At 39.9% G+C, this 22,252-nt stretch overlaps 1 protein-coding gene across 1 annotated transcript in view; it reads left to right on the top strand.

Annotated features, from left to right (window-relative positions):
* Window positions 1–22,252, top strand: part of CATSPERB (cation channel sperm associated auxiliary subunit beta) — a 140,731-nt gene that overhangs the window by 104,530 nt on the left and 13,949 nt on the right. Inside the window, exons 19-21 of the mRNA XM_025985613.1 lie at window positions 7,968–8,107; window positions 12,997–13,194; window positions 19,401–19,511. Coding sequence (XP_025841398.1) covers window positions 7,968–8,107; window positions 12,997–13,194; window positions 19,401–19,511 — 449 coding nt within the window. The remainder of the gene's footprint in view (window positions 1–7,967; window positions 8,108–12,996; window positions 13,195–19,400; window positions 19,512–22,252) is intronic.

Below are 22,252 nucleotides of genomic sequence, written 5' to 3'. Positions count from 1 at the left end.
CTTCATCTCTCACTATAGTCTTTGGGGTAAATTTCAATTTATCTGATATAAGGATGGCAACCCCTGCTTTCTTTTGAGGACCATTTGAATGGTAAATGGCTCTCCAACCTTTTATTTTCAGGTTGTAGGTGTCCTTCTGTCTAAAATGAGTCTCTTGTAGAGAGCAAATAGATGGGTCCTGCTTTTTTATCCAGTCTGAAACCCTGCGCCTTTTGATGGGGTCATTAAGCCCGTTCACGTTCAGAGTTACTATTGATAGATATGAGTTTAGTGTCATCATATCTATTCAGTCCTTGTTTTTGTGGATTGTTCCACTGAACTTCTTCTTAAAGGGGAATTTTAAGAGTCCCCCTTAATATTTCTTGCAGAGCTGGTTTGGAGGTTACATATTCTTTCAGTTCCTGCCTGTCTTGGAAGCTCTTTATCTCTCCTTCCATTTTGAATGAAAGCCTTGCTGGATAAAGTATTCTTGGTTGCATGTTCTTTTCATTTAGGACCCTGACTATATCCTGCCAGCCCTTTCTGGCCTGCCAGGTCTCTGTGGAGAGGTCTGCTGTTACCCTAATATTCCTCCCCATAAAAGTCAGGGACTTTTTTTCTCTTGCTGCTTTAAGGATCTTCTCCTTATCTTTGGAATTTGCAAGCTTCACTATTAAATGTCGAGGTGTTGAACGGTTTTTGTTGATTTTAGGGGGGGATCTCTCTATTTCCTGGATCTGAATGCCTCTTTCCCTTCCCAGATTAGGTAAGTTTTCAGCTAGGATTTGTTCAAATACATATTCTGGCCCTCTGGCCCTTTTGGCGCCCTAGGGAACCCCAATTAAATGTAGGTTTTTCTTCCTCAGGCTGTCGTTTATTTCCGTTAATCTATCCTCATGATCTTTTAATTGCTTGTCTCTTTTTTCCTCAGTTTCCCTCTTTGCCATCAACTTGTCTTCTATGTCACTCACTCGTTCTTCCACCTTGTTAACCCTCGTCATTAGGACTTCTAGCTTGGATTGCATCTCATTTAATTGATTTTTAATTTCTGCCTGATTGGATCTAAATTCTGCAGTCATGAAGTCTCTTGAGTCTTTTATGGTTTTTTCTAGAGCCACCAGTAGCTGTAAAATAGTGCTTCTGAATTGGCTTTCTGACATTGAATTGTAATCCATATTTTGTAACTCTGTGGGAGAGAGGGCTGTTTCTCATTCTTTTTTTTGAGGTGAGGTTTTCCTTCTTTCATTTTGCTCAGTGCAGAGTGGCCAAAAACAAGCTTACAACAACTCTTAAAGGTGAGATTTTAATCCTCATTTACAAATGAGAAAAAAATAAGGGTAAGTTACCAGCCTAAGGTTATACAGCATTTTAGTTTAGATTTTTGCTGTCCTCTGAAAAGAAAACCATTTAGTTACTTCAGTATTGTCATAGTTATTTCAGGTATTTATTTTAAGCCAAAAAATGGCTTTTGAGTAATGTTCTATTTTCCTCATTTTTCCATGGCATTTATTCATTGCAAAAGTAATACGAAACTTATTAAAATGATGGAGAAACAGCATACCGGAAAAATAAAATAAAACAAAAATTTTTGTAAATATCTGAGCTAGAAAGAGAGGAAGGGAAGATGAAGGGAAGGGAGGGAAAGAGAAGAAAATACTGTCACCAAAAATGAACGGGGAATTCAAAGTCAAAGAAATGAGCTACTTAGTTGCTCCCTGAGGATGTGAATCCCAGGTATGGGCCATAGAGGCAGAAGAATGGAGTCTAATGCCCAAGCATAACAGAATAGACTTTGTGGTAGGAGGCTGGAATCAAGATATTAAGTAAAGCTAGAAGTTTAAATCATGAAAAGGGGGATCATGGAAACTCTACCCACCAACCCAAAGAGGGAGCTCAGGGGATTATCATCTCCATGAGACTCAAAGTGGAAAAAAAAGGATCTCTGGTAAAACCCCCAAGTTCCAAGACTATATTACCACAAGAGACCACAAACCAGTTGTTGGAATCCCAAGCTGAGAAATAATTATAGCACTTGGGCCCCAGTCTAGGCAAGCATAAAACCCTTGGTAGGAATACTTCCATAATCCAGGGAACATAGATTTCCATGGAAAAACTGATCTCCTTTGAACATGAATTGAGAAAAACATTTTAAAACTATGTAAAAAAATGACCTAACATAAGAAAGAGTCCACAGGCTCTCTTTCTCCAAGAACTTGATCTCTATTTTTATTTTATTTTATTTATTTATTTTTTAAGTAGGCTCCACACTCAGCATGGAGCCCAACACAGGGCTTGAACTCATGACTCTGAGATTAAGACCTGAGATCAAGAGCCAGCTGCTTAACTGACTGAGCCACCCAGGTATGCCATGAACTCAATCTTTAATTTCCAAGGACTTGAGATAATGGAAAAATCAGAAAGACACTATAAAACAAGTATATGTAGAAATCTCAAATGAAGATATATGAACCATAATGAAAGGACTTTTAAGGACTTTTAAGAAGGCCTCATGTGAAAAACAGAACCAAATATGACTTGTACAAATGAAAATTACAAAAAAAAATTAGAGGACATTTCTTTCTGTTTCAATCAATATTTTAGACTTAAATACTGTTAAACATTTCCTCTTGAAACCCTTAGAATCTTTTCTCATTGGTTATGTGACTAATTGTCCATATTTCCTTCAAGTAATTTTAGAGTTTTAATTTTATAGTTTTAACTTTCCATCCAGGTCTTTAGTTTATCTAGATTTTGTTTTGATATATTGTAGGTGGTCAGCTAATTGTTCCAACATCACTTCTTGAAGAGTGTGTCCTGTCTTAACTGGTTTCAGAATACAGTAAACAATTGACCTGTAATTTTGACCATTCTGGATTTTTAAATCTCTGTTCTTTTTTTTCCCTTTATATTCTGTTGTGAACAAATTCCACAGTGTTATAAGTATTTTAGCTTTAAAATATACCAAATTCATTGTTGGATGGAACAGTTCCACTCATTAAGTTTGATGGAAGCAAATAGTAACCAGCAAATCAACTCAATTGCCTCTTTGTAAAGAAAAGCCCAGTGCATGCTACTCAAAGTGTGGGTACCTAGACCACCCACATCAGCAGCAACTGGCTGCTTGTTAGAAGTGCAGAGTCTTTTGTAGTTCCACACAAATTTTAGAGGTGATTTTCTAAGTCTGTAAAAAAAACCCTATTGGAATATTGATATGGATATTACATTGAGTCTGTAGGTCACTTTAGGTGTGAATATTTAAACAATACTAATTCTTGCAATTTATGAACACAGGGTTATCTTTCCATTTATTTGTGTCTTCTTAAATTTCTTTCACTGATGTCTCATGTACAGGTCTTTTACCCTCTGTTAAATTTATTCCTACGTATTGTATTCTTTACAATGCTATTGTAAATGGGACCATTTTCTTAATTTCTCTTTTGGATAGTTCATTGTCAGTGTATAGAAACACAACTGATATTTGTATTTTGACTTTGTATTGTACAACTTTACTTCTCTCTATATAAGATCCTGCCATCTACAAACAGAGGCAATTTTACTACTTCCTTTCTGATTTGGATTCTTTTCATTTCTTTTTCTTGCCTAATCATTCTGGGTAGGACTTCCAGTACCATGTTGAAGAGAAGTAGTGAGAGCAGTGCATCCTTGTCTTGTTCCTGATCTTAGAGGCAAAGTTTTAAGCTTTGAGTATGACAAGTATGATGAATATGAATATGGTGTTAGCTATGGCCTTGTCATATGTGGTATTTATTGTAGTGAGATACATTCCTTCTATATCTAATTTGTCAAGAGGTTTTTATCATGAATGGACATTGAATGATGTTGAATGCTTTTTATGTATCTGTTGAGATGATCAATGATTTTTGCTCTTCATTCTGCTAATGTTCTATATCACATTAAAGACCCTGAGTAGCTAAAGCAGTCTTTAGAAAGAACAAAACTGGAGGTATCACACTCCCTGACTTCAAACTATATTACAAAACTATATTAATGAAAACCTTATGGTCCTGACATAAAAACCACACACATAGCCCAACGGAGCAAAACACAGACCACAGAAATGAGCCCACACATATATGGTTAATTAATCCTTGACAAGGGAGCCAAGAACACACAGTGGGAAAAGGACAGTCTTTTCAATAAACAGTGTTGGGGAATTTGGATAATCACATCCAAAACCATGAAAGTGAACCCCTATTTTACACCCTCACAAAAATTAATGAAATGGATTAAAGGCTTAAACATAAGACCTAAAACCATAAAACTCCTAGAAGAAAACATAGAGGAAAAGGTCCTTGACTTTGGTCTTGGCACTGACATTTCTGTTTGTGACACAAAAATCAAAGGCAACAAAAACAGAAGTAAATAAGTGTGACTATGTCAAACTAAAAAGCTTCTGCACAGCAAAGGAAACCAGCAAAACGAAAAGACAGCCTTTGGAGTGGGAGAAAATGTTTGCAAACCATATGTCTGATAAGGGTTTAATATCTAAGCTATATAAGGAACTCATACTGCTCAATAACAAAAAACAAAACCCCACAAATAATGCAATTTAAAAATGGGCAAATGAATAGACATTTTTCAAAGAAGACATATGGCCAACAAATACAGGAAAAGGGGTTCAACACCACAAATCATTAGGAAAACTCAAATCAAAACCACAATGAAATATCACCTCAAACCTGTTAGAATGACAAGTATCAAAAAGACAAGACATGACAAGCGTTGGTGAGGATGTGGACAAAAAGAGAACCTTCGTACACTGTTGGTGGAAATGAAAACTGGGGCAGCCACTATGGAAAACAATATGGAAGTTCCTCAAAAAATTAAAAATAGAACTACCATATGATCCAGCAATCCCACTTGTGGGTGTATATCTGAAGAAGAAAAAATCAATATCTCAAAGAGCTATCTGCACCCCACGTTCATTGCAGGTTATAATAGCCAAGATACAGAAACAACATAAGTGTCAGTTGATGGATGGATGGATAAAGAAAACAGGTGTGTGTGTGTGTGTGTGTGTTTGTGTGTGTGATGTATTATTATTAAGCCATAAAAAAGAAGGAAATTCTGTCATTTACAGCAACATAGATGAAACTGGAGGATATTTTGCTAAGTGAAATAAGCCACATAGAGATAGACAAGAACTGTATCATCCCATTCAGATGTGGAATCTAAGTTTTAAAAATCCAACTCGGGATCCCTGAGTGGCTCAATGGTTTGGCGCCTGTCTTTGGCCTGGGGTGTGGTTCTGGAGTCCCGGGATTGAGTCCCGCGTTGGGCTCCCTGCATGGAGCCTGCTTCTCCCTCTGCCTGTGTCTCTGCCTCTCTCTCTCTCTCTCTCTCCTCTCTGTGTGTCTATTATAAATAAATAAATAAATAAATAAATAAATAAATAAATAAATAAATATCTTTTAAAAAATAAAAGTCCAACTCATAGAAATAGAATAAATGCTGGCTGCCAGGGGTTAGGTAGTAGAAAAAATGGACATGTTGGTCAGTGGATACAAACTTCTTGTAAAATGAACAAGTTCTAGGGGATATAACATATGGCTTGAGGCCTATAGTTAATAATACTGTATTGGGGGCACTTGGGTAGCTCAATCAGCTAAGCATCTGACCCATGATTTTGGCTCAGGTCATGATCTCAGGGTTGTGAGATCAAGGGTCATGAGACTGACCCACATTAGGCTCTGTCCTGGGTGTGGAACTTGCTTAAAAATTTCTCTCTCCCTCTCCCCCTCTCTCCCTACATTCTCTTTCCCTCAAAATTATAATTACAATGATGATGGTGATATACTATGTATATGTATACGTATGTATACTCGGAAATTGCTAAGAGAATAGATCTTACATGTTCTCACTACACACACAAAGTAACTGTGAAGTGGTGAGTGTGTTCATTTAATTTTGGTGATCACTTTACAGTGTGCGTGTATATATACATATATATATATATATATATATATATATGAAATCATCACATTATATGCTTTAAATACATACAATATTCTTTGTCAGTTATACCTCAGTAAAGCTGAGGTGGGGGATGTGCAACCTCAGCCCTCTCCGCAGACCCTGGTAAATCAGAATCTACATTTTAACAGAAATATCCAGTGATAGTTTAGGAATCACTGGCCAGGTCACTTTGGTTTAAAGGAAACTGCTACAGATGAGACTTCAGGCAAATTATTTTCTCCTTCTCAGCCCCGATTTACTGATTAGCAATGATGGCAGATAGACTACATGGTCTGTCAAATCTCTTCTTCTATTAAATTTCTCAGTGTGGAGCGATTCTAAGCAGGTGGCCTGCAGGCAGAAACTGGCCTGATGACATGTCATGTTACCTGCTTAGTTTTGTCTTGGCAACGGTGGGCTGATGGCTTCTGAAACTGAGCCATGCAGCTCAGTGTGATCATTCCTGTCCAAGTGACCTTTCCAAATGGAGGGAGTGAGATTTCTGTGAGAAAATATTTGTGAAGCTAACTTATTCTAAGAACCATCAGTTAACTCTATATAAATTACTAACTATATTTGTAGCCATTATGAAGCCTTCATAATACATCATGCAGATGATCTAGAATCTTGACTAGCTACTCATTATGAAATTGTTTGAAATTTTCATAACTAAACCATTCTCTTACACCATACACAAAGATAAACTCAAAATGGATGAAAGATCTAAATATGAGATAAGAATCCATCAAAATCCTAGAGAAGAACACAGGCAACACCCTTTTTGAACTTGGCCACAGCAACTTCTTGCAAGATACATCTAGGAAGGCAAAGAAAACAAAAGAAAAAATCAACTATTGGGACTTCATCAAGATACAAAGCTTCTGCACAGCAAAAGAAACAGTCAACAAAACTAAAAGACAGTCTACAGAATAGGAGAAGATATTTGCAAATGACCTATCAGATAAAGGGCTAGTACCAAGATCTATAAAGAACTTATTAAACTCAACAGCAAAGAAACAAACAATCTAATCATGAAATGGGCAGAAGACATGAACAGAAATTTCACCACAGAAGACATGCACATGGCAAACAAGCACATGAGAAAATGCTCCACATCACTTGCAATCAGGGAAATACACATCAAAACCACAATGAGATACCACCTCACACCAGTGAGAATGGGAAAAAATAACAAGGCAGGAAATCACAAATGTTGGAGAGGATGTGGAGAAAGGGGAACCCTCCTGCACTGTTCGTGGGAATGTGAACTGGTGCAGCCACTCTGGAAAACTGTGTGGAGGGTCTATTAACTCAGAGAGTTAATAATAGAGCTACCCTATGACCCAGCAATTGCACTACTGGGGATTTATCCCAAAGATACAGATGCAGTAAAATGCCAGGACACTTGCACCCCAATGTTTATAGTAGCAATCTCCACAATAGCCAAACTGTGGAAGAAGCCTCGGTGTCCATTGACAGATGAATGGATAAAGAAGATGTGGTCTATATATACAATGGGATAATAGCCATCAGAAAGGACAAATACCCACCACTTGCTTCGACATGGATGGAACTGGAGGGTATTATGCTGAGTGAAATAAGTCAATCAGAGAAGGACAATCATCATATGGTGTCACTCATATGGGGAATATAAAAAAAATAGTGAAAGAGATCCTAGGGGAAAGGAGAGAAAATGAGTGGGAAAAATTAGAGATACAGAACATGAGAAACTCCTAATTCTGGGAAATAAACAAGGGATAGTGGAAGGGGAGGCGGGTGGGTCAACGAGGTGACTGGGTGATGAGAACTGAGAGGGGCACTTGACGGGATGAGCACTGGGTGTTATGTGTTGGCAAACTGAACTCTAATAAAAAAAATCTACAAAAAAAAGGAATAAAAAATAAATAAAATTTTTATGATTTTAATTTTTTTCTTTTTTAGTTTCTGAATTTTTTTTTTACTATAATTGGCACACAATTATTTAGTTTTAACCTATGGCTTTGTGTCCATAGGTGTTCGATCACTTGAAATACCACTCCTGAAAGTCATTGTTGGAAATGCAAATTTGTTGGAAGTCAAAGTTGAAGGTTCTTTTGACGACACTGATAGTTACCTAATGAAAATTTCTGGGGCTAGCAAAGCTTTACGTCAAGTAAGGTTTCCTTTAATTACAAAAAACTCTATTAATTATGGAAAACTTACACTGTAAATTAAGAGAAGGAAGGGAAAATTTCACATAATCCTGCCTCTCAAGAATGACCAAGCCGTACAGCATTACAGAACAGCGGCTCAGTGAGTGAGCTTTGGACAAGACTGCCTGGTATAGATCTCACTCCTGGTGCTGTTGTGAGTGTGGGAAGGTCCTTTACTATGGCTAAGTTTCCTAATCCACAAAATGTGTATGATAACACCTACCTCGTGGGCAGTTTCTGAGAATTCAATGTGATCATTCAAATAGGGCACCTAAAACAATGTATGGCACATGGAAAATGCTCTGTCACTATGAACTGACAGTACTTTTCTTTTCTTTTTTTCCTAAAACTGGGAGAGTGTTATATATACACTTTGAACATGTTGCCCCTTCCACTTAACTGTATGATTTAATCCTTGAGTTACTAAATATTCTTCTACAATGCCAAAATTATTTTTATCATGGAGACTTTCAGATATAGACCAAAGCAGAATTTTCCGTATACTTAGTACTCAAATGATAGTCAAGACTTTGCTACTTTTGTTTCATCATCCTTGCCCCACCTTTTGGGTTTTGGTTTATAGTCTGACGTATTTTAGAATGAAAGCAAACTTGTCATTTCATTCCTTCCATAAGTCAATATATATCTCTAAAAAATATGTGCATTATCTCTCATATAACCATTATGATGCAATTGTTGTTCCTAAAACTTTTTAAACTACCTTTTTGGTATCTACAAAATCTAGTGCATAATCAAATTTCCCAATTTTCTCAAAAAATATTTTGATATTATGTTTGAATTGGGTTCCAAACCAGATTCACATGGTATGTGATTATTTTCTCTGAAGCGCTGTAGGTACCAGTCCATTTTCTTCACTTGCCATTGAATTGTAGAAATTGGATCAGTTGTATTATAGAATATCCAACATTTTGGATTCTTTTGTTGGCTTCCCTGTCTCTCATGTAATTTGTGCCTCTCTCCCACCGCAGTGATATTTCCTTTAATAGAACCCTGTGTAGATTTTGGTTCAATGTGTTTTGGTAAAAAAATTTAAAGACATATCATTTTCAATGGCTACAGAGTATGGGGACAGAGGTATCAGAGTCTACAACATCACTACAGTTATTAGTATTTCTACATTTAAGAAAAAAATTATTTGTTTTGAGAGAGACACAGAAAGAACATGAATTGGGGGAAGGGCAGAGGGAGCTGGAGAAGGAGAAGCAGACTCCCTGCTGAGCACAGGACCCTGGGATCACGACCTGAGCTGGAGTCAGATGCACCCAGGTACCCCAGCATTTCTACATTTTTAAAATTCCAAAAACACTTTAAAATTTCCAACAGAATTCATCAAATTTTGCTGAATATTTAATATTGTTCAAGGTTCAATCACATGTATTGTGCATGAATTCCTCTTAAAAACATACCTTTGTGAAATACATCTATTGTCAAGTGAATAACTTCTTTTTGGAATGTTATGCAGAAGTGATTTTATTTACATCATCCAAGAAAATGTCTAGGTGCTCCTCAGTGAAGGATGGAAGCATCAGTGAGTTGGGTGCGGTACTGGGGTTTACTTGTAGGGGCACCTGAGCAGTGTAGTTGGTTAAGCGTCCGACTCTTAATATCAGCTCTTCTCAGGATCTCAGGGTCATGAGAGCAAGTCCGAGCAGAGCTCTTCACTCAGTGGGGAGTCTGATGGAGACTTTCTCTCTCTGTTTGCCCCTCCATACCCCGCAAAAGAATAAAAAAATAAAAATAATGGGTTTATTTCATACGTTTTCCTCTTTTTTTCCTGTATATTTTTTTAATTTGAGTTCGATTTGCCAATGTATTGTATAACACCCAGTGCTCATCCTGTCAAGTGCCCCCTCAGTGCCCGTCACCCAGTCACCCCGTCCCCCCGCCTGCCTCCCCTTCTACTACCCCCTGTTCATTTCCCAGAGTTAGGAGTCTCTCATGTTCTCTGATATTTATCACTCATTTTCTCTCCTTTCCCCTTTAATTCCTCTATTATTTATATTCCCCAAATGAATGAGACCATATAATGATTGTCCTTCTCCGATTGACTTACTTCACTCAGCATAATACCCTCTAGTTCCATCCACCTTGAAGCAAATGGTGGGTATTTCTAATGGCTGAGTTATGTTCCATTGAAGACCACATCTTCTTTGTCCATTCATGGACACCGAGGCTTCTTCCATAGTTTGGCTATTGTGGACATTGCTACTATAAACATTGGGGTGCAGGTGTCCTGGAATTTCACTGCATCTGTTTCTTTGGGATAAATCCCCAGTAGTGCAATTGCTGGGTTGCAGGGCAGGTCTATTTTTAACTCTTTGAGGAACCTCCACACAGTTTTCCAGAGTGGCTGCACCAGTTCACATTCCCACCAACAGTGCAGGAGGATTCCCCTTTCTCCACATCCTCTCCAACATTTGTTATTGGGGGTGGATTGGGAGATGGTGGTGGTGACAAAGTTGTAGTGGCAGGAGAATGTAGTCTATCTAAGTGGCCCTAGAAGGTGATCTTCTTGGTTCTGAGTGTATAGAAGGTACTCAGCCCCATAAAAGAGCCATACTTGTAGAAAGCCCCAACATTGACCACCAAAACATAAATGAGATAAAATATTGGGGCAGAATGGTAAGGAAGAGAGAATATAATCTCACAGAATGAACCAGCACGGTTTTTTACTTGGTTCTGGGTGTATACTGTTCATGTTTTAGAAGGTATTCTGCCATTGTAGAACAAAATGAGGCAGAGAAAAAAAAACCCACAAAACAACAACCCATATCTTGCATATCTCCCCAAATTAAGTTGAGTATGTTGAAGGGAATCCAGAAGGGGAAAATATATCTAGGACCTGTAATTGTAGATATATGAAAGTCAAAAAGGAAGAAACTTAAATAAAAGTGAAGATGTGGTAAAATATTGTAGTTAAGGTGGAAAGAGAGAAAAAAATATTGGAAATTTTTAATCTGATATAAAAATGAGTTGTACTGGAAGAAGGAAAAAAATTTAAAAGCAGGGGACCCTCTAGTTCTATATTACTGTTTCCCTTGGTACTGGAGCTTTCCAGTGCTGCTTGGTCGAGAACTTGCTCTTCCCGGGTTCTTCCAACTGGTCTTTTGGGGGAGGGACTGCTGTGCTGATTCTCAGGTGTGTACACCTGGGGGAGCTGCCCTGCCCCCTGCCAGGTGCTGGGCTCCGTGGGAGCTGTTGACCCCGTGAGGCCCCTGTTCCCTGGTGGCCCCAGCCCTCCCAGGCGCTCGGTGACACCAGGAGGAAGACTACCACTGGAGGCCACCAGGTCTCCAGCCCTGGAGTCAGCTCCCGCAGTAACCACCCGTAGCCCCCAGTCCGCACTGGCCTAGGTGCTCCTGCGGTGGTGCGGTTGCGCTGACCTGCACAGCTGGCGGGCGCCTGGGGGCAGGAGCGTCCTCGCTGACCTGTGCCCTCCCAGCCTCCGCCTGTCCCCGGGGAAGCGCAGGGATCGGGGCCGTGTCCCCCGGCGCCTTGGGCTCCCGGGCCTGCGCTGCTGGAATCGCGCTCCCGGGTCGCAGCTCCCATTGGCCGCGGGGCGCAGCCCCCTTGCCTGGAGCCCTTGCGGGACCGACTGGCATCTCCCGGGCCCCGCTGGACTTGCGCTCCGGCCCCTGACCGAGGTCGGCCGAGGTGTGGGGGCACTTCCTGTGTTAGTGACCCCGGGAGACTGGAGGCTCCCCTGCCCCGCTGCGGGTCTGCCCGGGGTCCCTGCCGAGGGCCTTTCTGCTGGGGAGGAATCCGGGGCGGAGTCTTGAAGCTCCCGAGTCTCCGGGGCGGGCTCTGCGTCCTGAGGCTCCCGCCGCCCCCCTCCCCGGCCCTTAGCCTGGCTCCTCGCAGGGGCCCCTTTCCCACTTGATTCTTTTTTATTTTATTTTTTCCGCCTTCCTACCTATTTAGAAGCAAAAACCCTTCTGTCTGTAGCTTCCGGCTGTTCTCTCTACATCTCAGGTGGAATTTGTAGGTGCTCAGGATGGTCTGAAAGTCCTGCAGGTGAGTTGGCGGGGCCGGGTGAGGCGAGGGCCCAGTGCTCTGCCGTCCTGCCCCGCCTCTCTGTAAGTTTTTCTCATTTCCAGGGTTTGCCCACATCTGTCAGATTGCAACGTATTTCTTCCTGGAGGAAAAAGAAAAGATTTTCTGTTATGATTTATTCTCAAACAGATATTTATGGTTGAATGCATCCCTCTGTTTCTTTCTGTATAGTCTTTAGTTGGTCACCCTGTTAGCCTACTTGGGCCCCATAACGAAATACCACACACAAGGTGGGTCAAACAACAGAAGTTTATAATCTCACAGCTGTGGAGGCGTCTGCAGGGTTGGTTTCTCCTGAGGGCTCACCCCCTGGCTTGCAGGCAGCCCTCCTTTCCCTGCATCTTTTTTTTTTTTCTTTACCTGCCCAGAACAGCAAGGTTTTTTAAAATTTTTAATTATAGTCAGGGTTGGGGAAGTTTATTTTATTTGTTTTTGTGTGTGTGTGTGTGTGTGTGTGTGTGTATATATATATATATATATATATATATATATATATATTTTTTTTTATCAGAGTTTGCTGCATCTTCACCCAGTCCTTGCACTGCGTGAGCCTGGGTTCAAATTCCCTCTTGTTATAAGGATGGCCATCATATGGAATTAGGGCTCACCCTGATGGTGTCAGCTTAACTTCATCCCCTCTTGAAAGGCCCTACTTTTGAGTATAGCTGCCTTCTGATATCCTGGGGTTAGAGCTTCCACAGATACATTTTGGGTGGACACATTTCAGCCTGTAACAGTTACCTTAAATAACCTTACTTTCTTTGGATGTTTTCAGGGTTCAACCTCATTGGGATTAGTTGTTTGGGGAGCATCTACCCAGTGCTCTGTCACAACCATTGTGCCAACGTTGAAGAACAGCTGTAGTTATCTCAAATCTATGCATCACATTCCTAGTAAAGTTATCCCACTGGAAGACTGGATTAGTGGCATTCACAAAGACAGTCAGGGTTTCAATATGATCAAGACTTTGCCGGTAAGAACCCTAAATGGATTGTTTTAAGGTTACCGTGATACATTACTTTTTATGTAATTGCCTGGCCATCCCATCTTAGCATTTCTTTCCCTAGATGCGCAAAACACTCCAGTTCATTGTTCAATCTCCCTGCCATCTTGAAGACGTGATGATTACTTATTTCTAAAATGCCAATACTTCCTGAAATAAGGATTTTTCCTGGTAACTCAGTCTCACCATTTTAAAAATCATTTTATGCTCTATTATGATGGCATAATCTTGGGGATTTTGTGTTATGTACATTATCTATGTTGACCTGTCCCGGTTCCCTCCTATTGGTTCCATTTTGATGTAGTTACAATTTTAATTTCTGCCCTGTCAGAATCTGTGACATTTTAAAAAACATATATTGTTATTCTTTGCCAACTAACTAATTATTATGATTTTCTCTGTAATGAAAAAAGGTACGGGGCCTCACAGGTTAAACAACCCTCACTGAGCTTCACAGTGGCCTCACGATAAACAGGTTAAACAACTTTCACTGAGCCCTGCAGGAGGCAGGGGGCTGAGCAGCTCCCCCAGGTGCTCACACCTGAGTATCAGCACAGCAGGCCCCTCCCCCAGAAGACAAGCTAGACTACAGGGAGAAAGCAAGTTATTCACCAAGCAACACTGGAAAGTTCCAAGGGAAGTCGAGAGATTTATAGTAAAGAGAATCAGAGGATACTCCCCCTTGTTTTTTGTTTTGTTTGCTCCCCACCCTTTTTTCATTTCTTCTCTTTTTTCTTCTTTCTTTTTTCTTTTCTTCTTTCTCTTCTCCTTTTCCCAATACAACTTGTTTTTGGCCACTCTGCACTGAGCAAAATGACTAGAAGGAAAACCTCACCTCAAAAGAAAGAATCAGAAACAGTCCTCTCTCCCACAGAGTTACAAAAATTTGGATTACAATTCAATGTCAGAAAGCCAATTAAAGCACAATAATAAAGCCACTGATGGCTCTAGAAAAAAGCATAATGGACTCAAGAGACTTCATGACTGCAGAATTTAGATCTAACCAGGCAGAAATTAAAAATCAATTAAATGAGATGCAATCCAAACTAGAGGTCCTAACGACGAGGGTTAATGAGGTACAAGAACGAGTGAGTGACATAGAAGACAAGTAGATGGAAAATAGGGAAACTGAGGAAAAAAGAGACAAACAAAATATCATGAGGATAGATTAAGGGAAATAAGTGACAGCCTCAGGAAGAAAAATCTACGTTTAATTGGGGTTCCCGAGGGCGCCGAAAGGGACAGAGGTCCAGAATCTGTATTCGAACAAATCATAGCTGAAACTTTCCTAATCTGGGAAGGGAAACAGGCATTCAGATCCAGGAAATAGAGAGATCCCTGCCCCCCCTAAAATCAATAAAAACTGCTCAACACCTCGACATATAATAGTGAAGCTAGCAAATTCCAAAGATAAAGAGAAGATCCTTAAAGCAGCAAGAGACAAGAAATCTCTAACTTTTATGGGGAGAAATATTAGATGAACAGCAGACCTCTCCACAGAGACCTGGCAGGCCAGGAGGGCTGGCAGGATATATTCAGGATCCTAAATGAGAAGAACATGCAACCAAGAATACTTTACCCAGCAAGACTCTCATTCAGAATAGAAGGAGAGATAAAGAGCTTCCAAGATAGGCAGAAACTGAAAGAATATGTGACCACCAAACCAGTTCTCCAAGAAACATTAAGGGGGACTCCATAAAAGAAAGAGGAAGTCCAGTGGAACAATCCACAAAAAAGGGACTGAATAGTATCATGATGACACTAAATTCATATCTTTCAATAGTAACTCTGAATGTGAATGGGCCTAGTGACCCCATCAAAAGGCTCAGGATTTCAGACTGGATAAAAAAGAAACACCCATCTATTTGCTGTGTACAAGAGACTCATTTTAGACATAAGGACACCTCCAGCCTGAAAATAAAGATTGGAGAACCATGTACCATTCAAATGGTCCTCAAAAGAAAGCAGGGGTAGCCATCCTTTTATCAGATAAACTAAAGTTTATCCCAAAGACTGTAGTGAGAGATGAAGACGGACAGTATATATATCATACTTAAAGGATCTATCCAACAAGAAGACTTAACAATCACCAATACATATACCCCGAATGTGGGAGCTGCCAAGTATTTCAATCAATTAATAACTGATGTTAAGACATACTTAGATAATAATACACTTATACGTGGTGACTTGAATGTAGTGCCTTCTACCATCGACAGATCTTCTAAGCACAACATCTCCAAAGAAGCAAGAGCTTTAAATGATACACTGGACCAGACAGATTTCACAGATATCTACAGAACTTTACATCCAAACTCAACTGAATACACATTCTTCTGAAGTCTACATGGAACTTTCTCTAGAATAGACCACATACTGGGCCACAAATCAGGTCTTAAAGGATACCAAAAGATTGGGATTGTCCCCTGCGTATTTTCAGACCATAATTCTTTGAAATTAGAACTAAATCACAAGAACAATTTGGAAGGATTTCAAACACGTGGAGGTTAAGGACCATGCTGCTAAAAGATCAAAGGGTCAACCAGGAAATTAGAGAAGAAGTAAAAAGATTATGGAAACTAATGAGAATGAAGATACAACCATTAAAAATCTTTAGGATACAACAAAAGTGGTCCTAAGAGGGGAATACATCGCAATACCAGCATCCCTCAAAAAATTAGCAAAAACCCCAAATACACAAGCTAACCTCGCACCTAAAGGAACTGGAGAAAGAACAGCAAATAAAACCGACACCAAGCAGAAAAAAGAGTTAATAAAGATTCGAGCAGAACACAATGAAATAGAGACCAGAAGAACTGTAGAACAGATCAACAAAAACAGGAGTTGGTTCTTTGAGAGAAGTAATAAGATAGACAAACCATTAGCTAGACTTATGAAAAAGAAGAGAGAAAAAACTCAAATTAATGAAATCATGAATGAGAAAGGAGAGATCACTACCAACACCAAGGAAATACAAATGATTTTAAAAACATATTATGAACAGCTCTACGCCAATAAATTAGGCAATCTAGAAGAAATGGATGCATTTCTGGAAAACCAGAAACTACCAAAACTGGAACAGGAAGAAATAGAAAACCTGAACAGGCCAATAACCAGGGAGGAAATTGAAGCAGTCATCAAAAACCTCCCAAGACACAGAAGTCCAGGGCCAGATGGCTTCCTTGGGGAATTCTATCAAACGTTTAAAGAAGGAACCATACTACTCTACTAAAGCTGTTTGGAAAGATAGAAAGAGATGGAGTACTTCCAAACTCATTCTATGAGGACAGCATCACCTTAATTCCAAAACCAGACAAAGACCGCACCAAAAAGGAGAATTATAGACCAATATCCCTGATGAACATGGATGCAAAAATTCTCAACAAGATACTAGCCAATAGGATCCAGGAATACATTAAGAAGATTATTCACCATGACCAAGTGGGATTATCCCCGGGATGCAAGGCTGGTTCAACACACGTAAAACAATCAATGTGATTCATCATATCAGCAAGATAAAAACCAAGAACCATATGATCCTCTCAATAGATGCAGAGAAAACATTTGACAAAATACAGCATCCATTCCTGGTCAAAACTCTTCATAGTGTAGGGAATGAGGGAACATTCCTCAGCATCTTAAAAACCACTTCTTAAAAGCCACTACAAAAAGCCCACAGCAAATATCATTCTCAATGGGAAACACTGGGAGCCTTTCCCCTAAGATCAGGAACTTGACAGAGATGTCCAATCACATCCCTGTGATTCAACATAGTACTAGAAGTCCTAGCCTTAGCAATCAGGCAACAAAAAGACATTAAAGGCATTCAAATTGGCCAAGAAGAAGTCAAACTCTCCCTCTTCGCAGATGACATGGTACTCTACATAGAAAACCTAAAAGCCTCCACCCCAAGATTGCTAGAACTCATACAGCAATTTGGCAGCGTGGCAGGATGCAAAATCAATGCCCAGAAGTCAGTGGCATTTCTATACACTAACAATGAGACTGAAGAAAGAGAATTTAAGGAGTCAATCCCATGTACAATTGCACCCAAAAGCATAAGATACCTAGGAATAAACCTAGCCAAAGAGGTAAAGGATCTATACCCTAAAAACTACAGAACACTTCTGAAAAATTGAGGAAGACACAAAGAGATGGAAAAATATTCCATGCTCATGGACTGGAAGAATTAATATTGTGAAAATGTCAATGTTACCCAGGGCAATTTACACGTTTAATGCAATCCCTATCAAAATACCATGGACTTTCTTCAGAGAGTTGGAACAAATCATCTTAAGATTTGTGTGGAATCAGAGAAGACCCCGAATAGCCAGGCAAATTTTAATAAAGAAAACCATAGCTGGGGGCATCACAACGCCAGATTTCAGGTTGTACTACAAAGCTGTGGTCATCAAGACAGTGTGGTACTGGCCAAAAACAGACACATAGATCAATGGAACGGAATAGAGAACCTAGAAATGGCCCCTCAACTCTGTGGTCAACTAATATTCGACACAGCAGGAAAGACTATCCACCGGAAAAAAAGACAGTCTCTTGAATAAATGGTGCTGGGAGAATTGGACATCCACATGCAGAAGAATGAAACTGGACCATTCTCTTACATCATACAGAAAGATAAACTCAAATGGATGAAGGATCTAAATGTGAGACAAGATTCCATGAAACTCCTGGAGGAGAACACAGGCAACACCCTTTTTGATTTTGGCCACAGCAACTTCTTGCAAGATACATCCATGAAGGCAAGAGAAACAAAAGCAAAAATGAACTATTGGGACTTCATCAAGATAAGAAGCTTTTGCACAGCAAAAGAAACAGTCGACAAAACTAAAAGACCACCTAGAGAATGGGAGAAGATATTTGCAAATGACATATCAGATAAAGGCCTTGTATCCAAGATCTATAAAGAACTTATTAAACCCAACAGCAAAGAAACAATCCAATCATGAAATGGGCAAAAGACATGAAGGGAAATCTCACAGAGGAAGACATGGACATGGCCAACAAGCACATGAGAAAATGCTCTGCATCACTTGCCGTCAGGGAAATACAAATCAAAACCACAATGAGATACTACCTCACACCAGTGAGAATGGGGAAACTTAACAAGGCAGGAAATCACAAATGTTGGAGAGGATGTGCAGAAAGAGGAACCCTCCTGCACTGTTGGAGAGAATGTGAACTGGTGTAGCTACTCTGGAAAACTGTGTGGAGGTTCCTCAAAGAGTTAAAAATAGATCTGTCCTATGACCCATCAATTGCACTGCTGGGGATTTACCCCAAAGATACAGATGCAGTGAAACGCCAGGACACCTGCACCCCAATGTTTAGAGCAGCAATGTCCACAATAGCCAAACTGTGGAAGCAGCCTTGGTGTCCATCGAAAGATGAATGGATAAAGAAGATGTGGTCTATGTATCAATGGAATATTCCTCAGCCATTCGAAACGACAAATACCCACCTTTTTTTTCAACGTGGATGGAACTGGAGGGTATTATGCTGAGCGCAGTAAGTCAATCAGAGAAGGACAAACAGTGTATGGTCTCATTCATTTGGGGAATATATAAAATAGTGAATGGGAATAAAGGGGAAAGGAGAAGAAATGTGTGGGAAATATCAGAAAGGGAGACAGACCATGAGAGACTCCTAACTCTGGGAAATGAACAAGGGGTTGTAGAAAGGGAGGTGGGCGGGGGTGGGGGTAACTGGATGACTGGCACTGAGGGGGGTACTTGATGGGATGAGCACTTGGTGTTATTCTATATGTTGGCAAATTGAACACCAATAAAAAATTAATAAAAAAAATAAAAAGAAAAAAGCAACCAACCAAATTTGAGGATTTATTTGTTAAATACATCAGTAAGACTTTTTCTAAGGTGTTGAAACTTTCTTGCATTTACATTATGGTAGCTATTTTGCATACTAAGAATTTTTTTCACCTATATTTTCAAGTTCCAAGCAATTATATTTCCTTGGGCTAAGGTTGCTGGAATCCCAGAAAAATAAGGTGTAGGGACTTCAGGGAGAAGAGAAATTTATGCCTGTAACTAAAAATGAAATATTTGCTTTGAGTCCTTTTGTGGAAAATAAAGATTTTTAAGTTGAAGACTTAGTAAATAGTTGTGAATTACATGTTTTCTTTGCTTCATCACTTACAGGTAAATTACAGGCCTCCATCTAATATGGGAATTGCTATTCCACTCACAGATAATTTTTACCATGTGGATCCTAGCAAACCTATACCAAGAAATCTATTTCCTAAGTCAAAGGTAAATCATTTTTGAGCAAAGAATGCAGTACTTATTTGAATTCAAAAGTCAGTGAAATTACAGATGGACCTAGCTGCAGGGATTCAATGAGAAGGTTCATTCATAACAATTTTGCATCTGCCCTGATATGTCAGGTTATGTGGACATATTACTACTCCTACTGCCCTGTTCCTCCTCCTCCTCCTTTAGACCCCTCTCCTCTTTTCTTTAAGATTTTATATATTTATTTGAGAGAGATTGAACACAAGTGGGGGAGAGAGAGAAGCAGGCTTCCCACTGAGCAGGGAGCCTAACACGGGGCTCTATCCCAGTACCCTGAGATCATGACCTGAGTCAAAGTCAGATGCCTAACTGACTGAGCCACCCAGGCACCCCATTAGCCCCCTCTCCTCTTACTGCTACGTCTGCATATGGTTTCAGAGCAAAGAACTCTAAATGGACCACTTTCTCCTGATGTCTCCCTGGTTCCCCTTTGGATTTCAAAGGGAATAAGTGGGGTGAGAGCATCTCTTCTCAAATGAATGGAGTCCCAAGACCCAACTCACATCTCCAGTCCAGTGAAACAAATGGTGTCCTAAAGAAAAGAAGACTATCTGATCCAACACAGCACATTTAAACTCCTGCCAAGGTTTAGGAAACAACCAAGACCAGCAGCACTCTGCCTCTCTGGAGGGTGGAGTGAACAAGATAGAAAGAACAGAGAAAGAACATCAGGTTCACAGGGAGAGTACATGATGGGGTAGCTTCTTGAGGAAACCTCACAGATGCCTGTGGAATCTCTCTCCAGAAGAAAACACCTACCTGCCTGTAGACATGCACAACATTCACATCTACTACATATGCATATGCATTGTGTGCGCACACACACATAAAAAAAAGACATAAAATGCTTGTTTCTTTGGGTTCAAAACCCTCCCTTGTCATCTCATGGAATTCAGAGCAAAAGCCAGATTCTCGCAATGGTCTACTAGGTCCTCAATGATTTGGCCTTGGCATTCCCTCTGACCTGATTTCCCCTGGGTTAATCTGCTCCAGCCACACTGGCCTCCATGTAGTTCTTCAAATATGCCAGACATATCTCCAGGTCAAGGATTTGGCAACTAAAGAAATTCTTCTGTCTGGAATGCTCTTCTGCCAAATGGCAACTGGAGCACTCTGTCATTGTCTTCGGGTCTTTGCTTAAATATCGCCATCACTGTGAGGCCTGTTTTGACCACTCTATTTAGAATCAGAAGCCTCACCCCCAGTTTTATCCACTCCCTGTCCCCCTTCTATCCCTTATTATTCTTCATTGCACTGATTATGATTTACAGATTTTACTCATTTGTTTTATTTATTGTCTTTTTTTATACATTTATATTTTATTGGTGTTCAATTTGCCAACATATAGAATAACACCCAGTGCTCATCCTGTCAAGTGCCCACCTCAGTGCTCATCACCCAGTCACCCCCACCCCCCACCCACCTCCTATTCCACCACCCCTAGTTTGTTTCCCAGAATTAGGAATCTTTCATGTTCTGTCTCCCTTTCTGATATTTCCCACTCATTTTTTCTCCTTTTCCCTTTATTCCTGTTCACTATTTTTTATATTCCCCAAATGAATGGGACCATATTATGTTTGTGCTTCTCCAACTGACTTATTTCACTCAGCATAATACCCTCCAGTTCCATCCACGTTGAAGCAAATGGTGGGTATTTGTCGTTTCTAATGGCTGAGTAATATTCCATTGTATTGTGTCTTGTAAAAAAGGAAAGCTACGTTAAGTCGAGGTTGTTGTTGTTTTGAAAACTATTTTCTTCTCTGCTGCATCTTTAGTATCTAAAACAGTGCCAGACATAGGAGTGCTTTAAGACCGCTGAACAAACTAATAGCAGACATTTATACGTATAGTATCATACTCTTACCACATGAAGAGGTTGACTTCTTGTTGAATCTTGCATTTTGGGGTAAGAAGCTCTGCTCTGGGCAGTGACCAGCTATAATATTGAGTTCTTCTTCATTTCCAGCCTTTTCCAAAGATAAACCCTGTTGTGTCCACTACTGAAATATGATTTTACTATCTATTCATGGAAATCCTTAGTTTGTTTGTGTTTTCAGGATTCTTCAGCCTTTCCGGTGTTATCGGGCACTGTACAAATAGACTTTCTCTGAGGATACAACAGCAAACATGACAAACATGATAACTTCATGGACCTTCACTGTAATGGAGGAGGATAGGAACTAAACAAAAAGTTGTACAAATTAGAAACTATTTCTGAACAGTATGACTGTGCATAACCTGGAGCAGAATTATCAGGAATATTTCTACAATGCAGCCTTCTCAATTGTACTTCACAGCTTCTGAATCAGAAACTATAGTGCAGTCCTGAAATTTGCATTAAAAAACTCCCAGTTAATTCTTACTTGCTCTTAAGTTTAAGATAGACAAGTAGTAGATACAGACACAAAACACACACTATGACTGTTGATCGGGGTTATATAACCTAGTCCAAGGGAGTCACACTGAAGATAAACAGGGGTGAACCAAAAAAGAAGGAGAAAAGTCAGAGTGTAGAAGGGTGTAGAGGAGAGAAAAAGAGCATCCTAGGCAAGGAGGTATTCTCACCAGGGCAGTCATGAGACAGCGCTCCATGACTTGGAAAGCCAGGAATCCTGGAGCACAGTGAGTGGGGTCGTATACAACAGAGAATACACATTCCTTTCAGTCCACATGGAACAGCCATACAAAGTGACTACTTA

Source organism: Vulpes vulpes, chromosome 6 (genome assembly GCF_048418805.1).
Source record: "Vulpes vulpes isolate BD-2025 chromosome 6, VulVul3, whole genome shotgun sequence".
Taxonomy (NCBI): Eukaryota; Metazoa; Chordata; class Mammalia; order Carnivora; family Canidae; genus Vulpes; species Vulpes vulpes.
The sequence above is the reverse complement of the archived record's forward strand: the minus strand, read 5'-3'. Positions and strand labels throughout refer to the sequence as shown.